The sequence below is a fragment of the Perissodus microlepis genome, chromosome 1 (genome assembly GCF_051167445.1).
Source record: "Perissodus microlepis isolate ML-2025 ecotype Zambia chromosome 1, ASM5116744v1, whole genome shotgun sequence".
Classification (NCBI taxonomy): domain Eukaryota; kingdom Metazoa; phylum Chordata; class Actinopteri; order Cichliformes; family Cichlidae; genus Perissodus; species Perissodus microlepis.
Genome location: NC_140461.1, coordinates 19,576,736 through 19,588,465, shown reverse-complemented (window position 1 = coordinate 19,588,465; position 11,730 = coordinate 19,576,736). Strand labels below are relative to the sequence as shown.

General features: G+C 40.8%; 1 protein-coding gene across 5 annotated transcripts in view; it reads left to right on the top strand.

Annotated features, from left to right (window-relative positions):
* Positions 1-1,729: 1,729 nt before the first annotated feature.
* The window catches only part of cpne7 (copine VII), a 37,155-nt gene continuing 27,154 nt past the window's right edge, over positions 1,730-11,730 (top strand). Inside the window, exons 1-5 of one of the 5 annotated variants that reach the window (XM_084933962.1) lie at positions 1,730-2,035; positions 2,979-3,046; positions 3,161-3,491; positions 8,883-9,065; positions 9,327-9,401. In XM_084933962.1, the coding sequence (XP_084790088.1) occupies positions 3,318-3,491; positions 8,883-9,065; positions 9,327-9,401 (432 nt within the window). In that variant the 5' untranslated portion in view covers positions 1,730-2,035; positions 2,979-3,046; positions 3,161-3,317. Of the gene's footprint in view, positions 2,043-2,128; positions 2,890-2,978; positions 3,047-3,160; positions 3,492-8,882; positions 9,066-9,326; positions 9,402-11,730 lie in introns of those variants that run through there. The other 4 variants (XM_084933970.1, XM_084933951.1, XM_084933980.1 and 1 more) reach the window with 4 other exon arrangements.

Sequence of the window (11,730 nt, the reverse complement as noted above, 5' to 3'; positions counted from 1 at the left end):
TTGTCTGAAGTGCTTCACACGTAAAATCAACCTGAGAGCAATGCGTGTGCATTTTTATTTATTTACTTTGAATGAGTAACATGGTGATCATCTCAGCAGAGTAGTTAATTAGAAGCAGGGAGCCAAATGTTTTACATCTCATGCTGCTGGAATGATTTTATTGACCTGCCCATCTGCTTTGAAAGCCTCTCAAAGCCTCATATCCTCTTGATATAAAGACCAGATTTTAATGCGGCGCAAGTCAAATGAAAGCAAAGAATGTTCCACGTATCCGAAGGACATTTTAGCACCGTGAGGTTTAAAAAGCTTCTGGAATAAAATGTTAAAATGTGAAGCCTACACTTTGCTTTTGTCATTCACTTTGCCACAATAACTAAGAGCCAGCTGCACAAGTTGCTTTCAGACAGCTCGAACTAAGCTCTTACTTTGAGTTCTTACATTTTCTCTGTTTTCGTCAACTGCTTTGTCTCTCACGGCCTTCAGTGCTGTTTTGCAGAAACTCGAGAGCTGATGTTTTTTTGTCAGTGCCATGTATGAATGTTATGCAATATCTGGAAATACATTCAGGAAAATAATACATTTGTGGGTGGACTGTGAAAAGGTCCAAGCATAGATGCAGTGTAGAAACAATACATTATATAACATACACAGCTGTCAAGTGATTGAAAAACCACTCTGTGAATCAATTCATTGTCATTTTTACTGAAGGCAACTTTACACTTGACTTGGAGCATTTGTGCGTGCGTGGACTCAGCGCATATTGTTTATTACTTGTGGGTGCATGTGTGTATTTAGCAAAGGCAGAAGAGTCACCTGCCTTTAGCTGTCTGCAGCTTCCACACGGAGATTTGATTGCGATGTGCTGCTCCTGGATGAGCAGTTCTTTTGAACTTCCTTATGCAGTTTTATGTATGTCTGTTTAAAACCTGACAATACTACTAAAAGGATGAATCTCAGTGCAGAATGAATGGTTTCTGTTGAAAGACGGTCCCGTAAATGGCAAACACGCAGAGGAGGATGGCGAAAGGGGCACTATTGTGTTCGCTGTTGACTCCAAAATTTTCATTTCATGTACTCTTCCTTGCTGCAGCCCATCAGTTCATGCTCTGTCTGAAACATGCTTAAGGCCACCTTCCCTTTCGGTCAGCCCCTGTCCAAACAGAAAAGCAAGAGGATTGGGCTTCTGTTCTGAAAGCCAGATCTGTGTGCCTGAAATGGCCACTTTCAGGATGTCAACCCTCAATAACATCACAGAGCATCAAAGAGTAGAAAGAAAAATAAAACCGGTAATGTGCCCGAAGCCTGAGCTTCAGCTCACAGAGGTCACTTGCACATACGCTAACCACATTATTTTTACCACTGCAGTATAGAAAATAAAGAAAAAACACAAATGCTGCATGCAGTTCAGCTTACATAAAGAAGCGTCTTTCCCCCTCTCTTTTGCACATATTTCAGTGCATCCTGCTCTTTCTATCCTCATAATCTTCAGTAAGCAACTTAATCCTGAGCGGGGAGGCTGCTGTAATAAGTAGTTGAACATTTGGCCATAAACAGTAGTATTGTGTTGGAAAACAATCTGAATGGCATATCTGTCTAAATCCTGGTCCAAAATCCACAAAGGCAGCAGAGAATTAGCAGATAGAAATGAGCGACACCTTATGGAGGCGGGTTAAACATGAAAATAATGCTATGTCTGTGTTTATAGACAAGAATTTAACTAAATCACTCAAGATCTACGCACGCCTCCACCTCAGGTTTTGAGCTTCCAGATCCCAGCATTTTCCCACAGCCTCTTTTCCCTACCTCTTTCTTTTATGGACTCGATTTCTAACTGAACTCAAAATAATCGAGTCCCAACGAAAAGCCCATCCCTTACATCAGCAGCTGGACTCTTTCCACTCCCCATCCCTACAAGCCGAGCCTACTCCCTCCTCACCAGTCTAAGCCAATGAGTTTCGGCGGAGAAAACAAAAATCAAGCAGTGTGTTATGGGAGCGGATTAAACAAGTGTGCTCAAGAAGAGAAACAGCTTCAGGTAGGAAGTGAGTCTCCCGCTTAACCCGACTGTAAGCGCAGTTTATCGGTTTGGTGAAGTGCCGCTGAGTTTTTGATCAGCTGCAAATAGTCTCGGAAGTGAGTCAGATGAGCCAGCGATAAATGAGGCTGTGAAAGTAGACTGTTCGCTTCACGCTTTAACGATTTAACTGTTGCTGTTATTTTGCCCTCCTGAGCCTTGACCGGTGTTGGGTTTTGAAGCTTGCAGATGAGCGGTGGCGTTTATTCACCGGGATAAAGTGTGAAGTAGCCGTACAGCCGCGTTTAGGCAGCCTTCCGCCTTACGTGTAAATTTCACCGGTGGATTGAGTAGAAGTTTGATTCATAACACGCGCTCGGTCGTATCTGGGAGCCTTTGATGCTGGCTCTGTTTTGAGCTTTCTGGAGTTCAGATTCATGCTTTGAGATAACATGTGGTTTCACAACTGGCTGAGAAAGACGCGTACGGGCGCTGTCCTCGGTGCTGAAAGCCAAGCGCCGAGTGCGCTGCACTTCTTCGTTTGAATTATAAGGATGCCACATTTACAGTGATATTAGAGGAAATTACAGCCCCGCCTTTAAAGCATTTAAGGGGGTTATTAGTTGTGCGAAACCGCCGTGCTCAAGGACACTTAAGCAGGGCGTACGCTGCCCATATTAAACCCATCAAAGTCCTTTCTTTGACTACTACCTGCTAAACCCATTGCCTTTTTGGATCCATGATTCTTTCCATCTACTTTCACTTATTTGCTTGTTGTTTATTAGGACTTTAAATCCTTTAAACGCATCAGCCATCTCATATTCAGTTCTTGAAACAGGATAAAATAGTGAAAATACAGGGAAATCTTGATACAGGTGGGCTCTCTCCCCTTTAAATATTGTAATAAAGCTCATTAGAATGAGAGGTGGCACTCAGCTTGATCATCTTAAACGAATTTTTGCAGGAATTTGAACTAGACTCCTAAAGGCACAACCCTGCCATCTTCATGCCCTCTCTGTCGCTGTTACCAAGGTGAGATGATAACCCTCAGGAGGGGGGACAGCTCTGACAGGCAGCAATAACAGCTTGAGTTTGCTTTGGTCCCCTGACACTCAGGAAGAATCTCTGTTTTGCTTTTTTTGACAGCTCTACCAAGTCAAAAGGGCCCGTCTCCTGTGAGAGTGCCACGTCTTTACCGAGATCCCTCAACCTATCACTGGATTTTTCCATCCCTCAGAGCTACACCACAGCCTCACCTCGCACTGCTTCGCTGGTTGGCAGATCTCTCTTGCCCTGAGCCAGGATGAATGATGTTCTGGAGGCCACCTCCCCTGCAACCAGCCTCAGCGGTCCAGCTACCTGTGTCACCAAAGTCGAGCTGCGCGTGTCTTGCAAAGCTCTGCTGGACCGAGACACTCTGAATAAGTCTGACCCCTGCGTCATACTCATGGTACAGAACGATGGACAGTGGATAGAGGTGAGACCTCATTTTATTCTTCAGTACTGGCACATGTACAGGTGAGCCTCTGGGAGGGAAAAGTGTGACTAATATCTCCTCACTTAGCAGTCCACCTTCATTTATTAATCTCCCTGCCTGAGTCATTACCTGCATTATTTCAAGAATTGAAGTCTTGACTCACACATCAAGAGAGCTGAAATATTCAAATGCAGGCTCTTGAGGTGATTTAAATAACGTGTTTTCTTAATATTATTAATGTTAATTGCACAGGGAAATACAGAGGAGACTTGCTCTCTTCCCTCCTTGTTTCACAAACCTAAGATTAAAGATTGGTCATGTGTGAAATGTTGTAGATTGGGAGTGATATTGCTCTCTCTGTCTCTCTCCAGTCGTCCAAAAATCTGTGTAGTCATACATGATCGACCAGGGAGATAAATCTGTTAATGGTTTGGTGAACTTGCAGCTGTTTTATTTTTTTTTCCTTTCTTTTTATTTATTTATTTATTTTTTCTTTGCTCTTTTGGAAAAGAGCATGGCTTACACAACAGATGCCTGATTCAGAATTGAAAATGTCAAATGGAGTATACATTTGCAGTCATCACTGTCTGTCTCCACAATTAAAACAACTCGCACACAAATTGTGTTCGCTGCCCTGTCGGATTCACATTATGTGCAGTATAATTCACTTGTCTACATGGGTAAACAGTGGGTTGGTAATTTGCAGCATGATGAGATGTGTTTCAGCTGAAAATGTTTACTTTCTTGGTTTGGTCCCAAGCTGATCTGAAGTGTAGGCAGCGGCTCTCTCATTTCCCTGTTAATTAAGTCATTTAGTTCATGAGGGAGAGCCAAAAGGCAGGTTTCCGTTAAGTAGAGGATGTGTTAATGTGTGGCAGAGGATATCTAATTATATAGATTTTTTTCCCCTGCAACCCTTCATCTAGAAAAAGCCTCTGTTTTCAGGGAAATGGGAGATGATTAACCCTGACAGATTCCGGCCACATGGGAGTCATTTGTTGGAGGTGCGCACATTAATGTTTGGGCTATATGAATGTGGAAACCTCGAGATGCTATTTTTAGGTGGGGACGATAAAAACTTGCTTTGAAGTTGTCTTGGATTTAATTTGATGGGAGGGTGTTACATGAGATGACTGACCTGGGTTCAATGTGGCATGAATTTATGAGTGGCTATTTTTAGCTGCACTAACTGAAGCATATGCTTGACAAAAAAATCAAATAATAGCGCGATCACTACAGCTCTATCTATCTATCTATCTATCTATCTATCTATCTATCTATCTATCTATCTATCTATCTATCTATCTATCTATCTATCTATCCATCCATCCATCCATCCATCCATCCATCCATCCATCCATCCACCCGAGTCTTGACAATCATAACAGTATTCACCAGTTGTCCAATGCTCTGCTGTCAAATCCCTCAGTTCTGGGCGGCACCATCCCGTCTGCAAATTGTTTACTTACGTCAACAACTGAGTAAGAAGCAGAGCCCACTCATATCGCCACCATATCACGCTCTTCCTATCATCTAAGCTCATGCTGCGTGGCCCCAGTGGCTTTTTAAACTGCACATATTTCCACTATTACCTTTTTTCACCACCTGCTCACGGGGAGGCAGGTTGAAGATCACATGACATGTGCTGCTTTCGCGGATTTGTCCTCTTCTTACGTAAACTGGACCCTGTACGCTTCTCTGAAAACTAGTTATTCCCAAAACTCGATCTCTAATTTAAGCTGCATGTATTTGTTATGATAAAGCAGCCTAAATAATGCACTGATTATAGAAATGAATTTCCCATGTCAGGAATCTCTTTATAGTTTCTGGCCCCACACCAAAAGCAAACAGGCGTCACACACAGACTAGCACAAACTACCCTATGTAGCTCTGATTAGCCTTTATCAACAAACAGACTCATCAGACTCATCCCAAATCTGTCCATCCAGATGGCACAAAGAGAGAAAGAATAGGCAAGAAAGGCCAGTAAAGAATAAATAGGAGTAAATGTGACAAAGGAGGCCAAGTCTGAGCTAGTAATTCTTTTTTTCTTTGCATTGTTTGCTTTGAAACAATAAAGCAACACCTGCTTTTTATTATTGCCGTTAGCCAGACAGCTATTCTGGTTATTAATCTAGAAGTCTGACATATGTTTAGAAACAAGTACATCCTTTTTGTCCCTGAATTACTAACCTGGAGCTGAATTACAAAAATAGAGGAAAATAAGATAAAAACTGACAATTGATCAGTTACATTATATTTGTGCAAAAAGTAAGTAAATAAAATGGAAATGGTTGGCCTCATGTAATCCTCTGTCTACAGATAAAACCTCCACCCCTCAAAAATAACACAAAATGTTTACATTATTAATGTAAATGAATAAAGCAGAGTCGATTATTCACACTGAAAATGTGAGTATCAGAACAAACTCCAATGATTAGAGTGTACACAAGACAGGGAGTAACAGGTGGAATGTGACTTATTTAACCCTTTAAAGCTCAAAACATTAAATAATTACCAGAATTGTCTTGAAAATTGATTTTTTAAATTAAATCTTCAGACAATTAAAACAAAAATTTGCATATATGAGTTTTAATTTGTATTATATTTGCTACATCCAGCATTTAAAAAAAAAAAATTACTGCTTAAAATTAACAATTAAAAATAATTTAGAATACAATTAAAACATTGTGGAAACTCATATACACTGGGCGCTAACAGGTTATACAGTGACTCTGGTGTTTACATGCAAATGAAATGTGAAATGTCATCATGCAAAATTCAGCCTAAGAGAAGATCTTAAATGTTATCACAAGATCGACAACACTTGCAAGTGTTTGTGTTAAAACTTCCTGCATTTACAGTGAGATTTGACCTGCCCAGGAGGCACGGGAGGGAAAAACAAAACAAATAAACATGCAATGAACACTTTGCTGTCCATAAAGTACATAAGAGCAAAGCTGCAGTTTGCGAGGGAACACAAAGGGCAAACACCGGGCTTTGTGAAAGACTATGCTCTAGACAGACATGTTTGGCAAAGACCAAACACAGCTTTTCAGAAAAAGAACATCATACCAACTATGGTGGAAGTGTTCTATCGTGGGGCTGCCCCGGTGCCTTAGGGAATGGGCAGCTTACAGTCATTGATTCAAGTAAAAATCCTGCATCATACCAAAAAGTGCTTGAAGATAACATGAGACCAAAAGCTGAAGTTGAACCAGAAGTGGACCTTTCAGCAGGATAATGATCCTAGACGCACCAACAAATCAATAAAGGAACGTCTCAGAAAGAAGGAATGGAGAAAGCGCAAGCAAGAAAACATCTTGCAGCTGAAGGAATTTTTTTCGAACATTGAAAAACTCTGATCTCAGACACTGATTCGCAACTGTGCAAAATACCCTAAGAGGTCATTTCTGCCAAAAGGGGCAATTATAGCTTCACTGCCCTACTTTCTTTCTTTCTTTCTTTCTTTCTTTCTTTCTTTCTTTCTTTCTTTCTTTCTTTCTTTCTTTCTTTCTTTGGCAGAAGAATGGCACGCCCATTGATGTTGAGGTTGAATGCTACCTTTATCTCTAGGCACAATTTAACATTTTATGTGTGTCCAAATATCAAAAAAGCCTACAATTTTTCTTATTTGTTCACATAAAAAAAGCACAAAACCCCCATCAGGACTATCGGGACTCCAGTCGAATTATTCGTGCATGGGTGTTTTGGGCCCATGCCCTTCTTTATCATGTAAAGTGGCACCAATAAAGATGCTTCCGAGTAGGTGGGAGGCTTTATGTGGTTTGGGTCTCCTTGGAGGGAGGGCTCAGCTCAAGTTATTCTGAGTCATCCTTATTGTCCTACAATGAAACATTTCTATTCACAAATATGAGTGGGTTTCTTCCAGGTTGGTAACAACTCTGTTTACTGCGTGCGAGGATTCACTGAAAAGGATGACGAGGAAGTTTTATAACTTTCACAATATTCTATTCAATATCGTCGGTGTCCATTCAAATGTCTGAGAAATGCCACCAAGAATAACCTTAAATGTTGATGTATGAATTTATTCGTGAAAGGCAGGATCTGAAGCTTTGCAAGAGAAAGCAAATTCCTTCCCTCAATGCTGACTGATGTCTTGTGCAGGCTTTTTAATGATTTCCCATAATGTTCCCTCATGAAGAAAGTGTCAGCGCTTATGCACACCTTGTCACGATGAAGACAGTCCATCATTCACTGTGGCAAAGATTATGCTTTAATATAGCATGCAAGAGGAAAGCTTCAGTTCCAATTATGTTGACAGCATCGTTATTCTTTGGCATATTATTTATAAAAACCCTAAGTGGCTTCAAAAGGAAGAAAAATACCATTTTATACCAATGTATAAATATTATATTTTTCCACAGATCTTGGAAGACTGGCATCACTCTAAAAATCACAAAATGAAGGAATACCTTTCAAAAGACCAAGAAAATCGATTACAAGAAGCTGTTGGCTTGTGATCTGAGATATTTGCTTGATGTTTGTGCTTTGATTTGTAGATTAGATGTATAAAATGTTGTGCGTGATGAAGGAATCACGCTTCTTATTCCAGTTCAGTCCTTCAGCTTATAGACTCTCCCACAGCGAGAGATGAGAAATGGGAAAACACTGTCAACCGTTTGTAAAGTAATCAAAAGCAAAGTGTGGACCTGCCCCGCTGACAATGAAGAAATGACTTTGGACTGTGTCGTAGACGAATGCCATTGAAGCCGCTACGTTTGGATGAGCACTTAAACCTTCCCCAGTCCTTCATTTGTTGCTGATAGATCAGTTCCATATAATGCACCTTGGTGGGTCTTTTCCCTTCTGGGTCATTCAGTATTTACACATTTAGCTTTAAGTCCCAAACATCGCTTATCCACGCACATTTGGTTAATCTTGGAAATTCGTGACATTTTTTTTTCCTGTGTATATTTATTGTTCTTGTTAAATTTACCAGTACTAAAGCGCTGTTGACTTCAAAATGCTCAATGATGATTTGTCCTTGTGACAAATTGGGCAGTGTGGAAATGTTCATGGAACTGTGTGAGAGCTAAATTCTACATCACGAACAGATGGGGCCCCAGAGAGATCAGCTTTTCCTTGTCAGGCAGTCAAAGACAAGCATGGATGTTTCCTCTAAGCTGAGATTAAATGTCAGAGCCCTCCAATCATCTCTCGTATCATCCTCATGACAAACATAATAATGTCTGCCCTTCTTTGAAAAAGAAGCTGGTTCTGTTTCTTACATGCGATGTAAAACGCTATAAGACAGTCTGTCAAAGGGGGGCTTCATTTCTTTACAAATGCATACAGTCTGTCATAATTAGGAACATTAGATAAACTAGTGTTGACATTCAAAAGTTCATTCAGCATGTTCTCTCTCAGCTGGACAGGACAGAAGTGATCAAGAGCAACTTGCACCCAGTCTTTGGCAAGGTTTTCTCGCTGGATTACTACTTCGAGGAGGTTCAGAAACTGCGATTTGAGGTTTATGACATCCACGGCACTCACAGCATCGGAACCCGTGATGATGACTTTCTGGGAGGGGTGGAGTGCACTCTTGGCCAGGTAAACAGATGCTGCTGTCTTACTAACCCATTTTTGCCAGCTGTAGCTCCAGATTTCTGGTCTAATAACTGGGATTTGTTGGTGTAAAAGCACTAAAACATGCCCCCTTTTGTCTTTATTGGTAAATGGTGTATATTTGCTGCACCGCTTGCAGTAAATAATTCATACTTATTAGTGATGCCAAAGGCTCAGATCTCTATACACTGCTGTTTGCCACTGAGGGCTCAAGGCCAAACGTTTTGTTTATCTTGTTCTTTGCAGATAGTGGCCCAAAAGAAGATGGTGAAACCTCTGTTGCTCAAGTATGGGAAATATGCCGGCAAATCCACCATCACAGTAGGTTCCTGACATTGCGTGTGTAGTGTTGCTGCTCTGATGAATGAACTAATTTGAACACATAACACATTAGCCCTGTGTTGCTCCTAGGTATCACTGTAGCGGTGTAATTTTATTTTATAAGTCAGACATCTTTTCTATGGTAGTGTCCGTTTTAGTGGCACGGAGAGGCATTCCCACTAAAGCGCACAGGGAAGCAAGAAAATCCATAAGAAATGATGAATGCACAAGAAATCATGTGTCAAATGTGGAAGAGAATAGCTCTTGGTTCATTATCCAGCATCTTATAGTTAACAAGCCAGTGGCGGTAGCACATCAAAACATGACAAGGTAATCACGCAACCCTCCACTCAGGTCGGGAAATACACAAAAGAATCTCATCTTCTCCTTTCTCTAATGAATTCATGGTGGACAAGCTGCTGCAAAGTCTGACAGCGTTATTATCACCGGGCTGGACTGTCGCACACAGTACACATGTTCCCGTGTTTTTGGTGTGAGCAAAAGTACAAAGCGTGATTTAAATTCAGCCCCATCTTACACACACAGACAACAAACTTCACCTCCTTGGTTCTCTTCACTTACTGAATACAGGCATAAAAAAGAATCACTCAGTCTTTTGCCAGATTTAGAATTTATTTAAAAAGCAAATGCATTATGAAGCTCTCGAGGGGAATGGTGAGGATTCTCACAAAGGAATAATCTGACCATTTCATCTGCACAAGCGCAGAGAATTCAGTGCACAAGCACAATGCTGAACCATTATCCGTAATGCTGTAGTGGCACACGCATAATGGCATTAAAAACATGCCTCTGTCGATTTATAATAGTGTAGCTCTTCATTATACTTTACTTGCTACGCGTAAAAACAACAAAACAGAAAATATTCTTACTGTAGCATATTATATGAGACACGATGGAGATAATGTAGGAGGTTTTTTTCTTTGTAAAAAAACATCCTAGATTTATAGACACATATTTGTACTTCTACACCCCCATTGACATGATGCATTATCAAACCCATGGGACCAGGATTAGGTAACGCACCAGGTATTTGAGGTTACATAATTACTAGTTCAATTCAAAGTCAGACCCTGTGGATCTCACCTCAGACAACGTTAAGATAAGTAAGAGAATGAACTGAGAAAGTATACTTTTGCCATATAGTTAGGTAGTGAGCTCAGTAGATCCACACCAAAAATGCCTGTTAGCATCTACTGTTTGCAGTGTGCCCATTAATGTGCAGACAGCTTGCTGCTGCTATACAGCCTGCTCTATTCTTTACCAAACAAATATATTTTCATTGCTTTTCATATGCAAAAGCATGAACCCGCTCCTTTCTGTGCTCACTGTATTGTTGCCTTATGTATAACAAGCAGCACAAACCATATCTTCAAGCGTGAGACAGAAGCTGTTTTCAAGCATGACTCCCAGAAAATGTGCAGGGAATCATGTTGGGGCAACGTCTGAAGTTGCCCTTTCCCACGTGAGTGCTACCCCATGCTGTCATGTGTCCTGCTTCCTGGAGGTGTGAATTCACCAGGCAATTAGTGCACTCTTCTTTTTGTGCACTCTTCTCACATATCTTCTGGACTTTTGAACAAACATACTTCTTAATGTTTATTAAAGGGCAGAGCAGGTGTGTTTCAGCTGAAAGCCTTCATCAGTGCAACTGGACTTAACAGTTGTAAAGACAGCTGGCTGGTAAAGGCTGCTTAATGTCGGATCCGACTGCTTCAGACACTTAGGGTCTCAGGCTCAACTCTTTTGGGTGTGAAAATGTCTGTAGTCACAGGCAAATCCTCATTCTAACTTTAATACTATAATCCTTAAACAGCCATTAAAATAGATCACAATCTACTCATGCTATACTACTTAATCTGCTGCCCTGGCAAAGATGGAAAGAGCACACCTGCCTACACCTTTTACAAAGATTTTACATGCTAGTTATTCTTGTCAGGACAAACTGGGTGATAAAAAATAAAAAATAAAGCCTTTCCTTCCCTGTCATCACTGTCAAGTGTTGTCTAGCCCTGGGCATGCTTACTTTACAGCCACAGTTCTGGCAATTTGATGTAAGGTTGCTGCCAGTTTAATACAAGTTTAATACAGAGAAGCAGAAAGCAAAGCCTTGTGTTCTGTGAGGTGGACAGACAGCACAATGGGAGCAGCAGAAGGTGCACTGTGTTTCTTACAAGCTGAACTTTTTCCTCTCTAAACAAATGTGGAAAGTGGAAAAAAAATCTGATAACTAGCACAACTTTACTGTTTTGTTGTGGTAACTTTTACATCTATAACAATGTAAATTCACAAGTTGAGGTGATAACCTGAC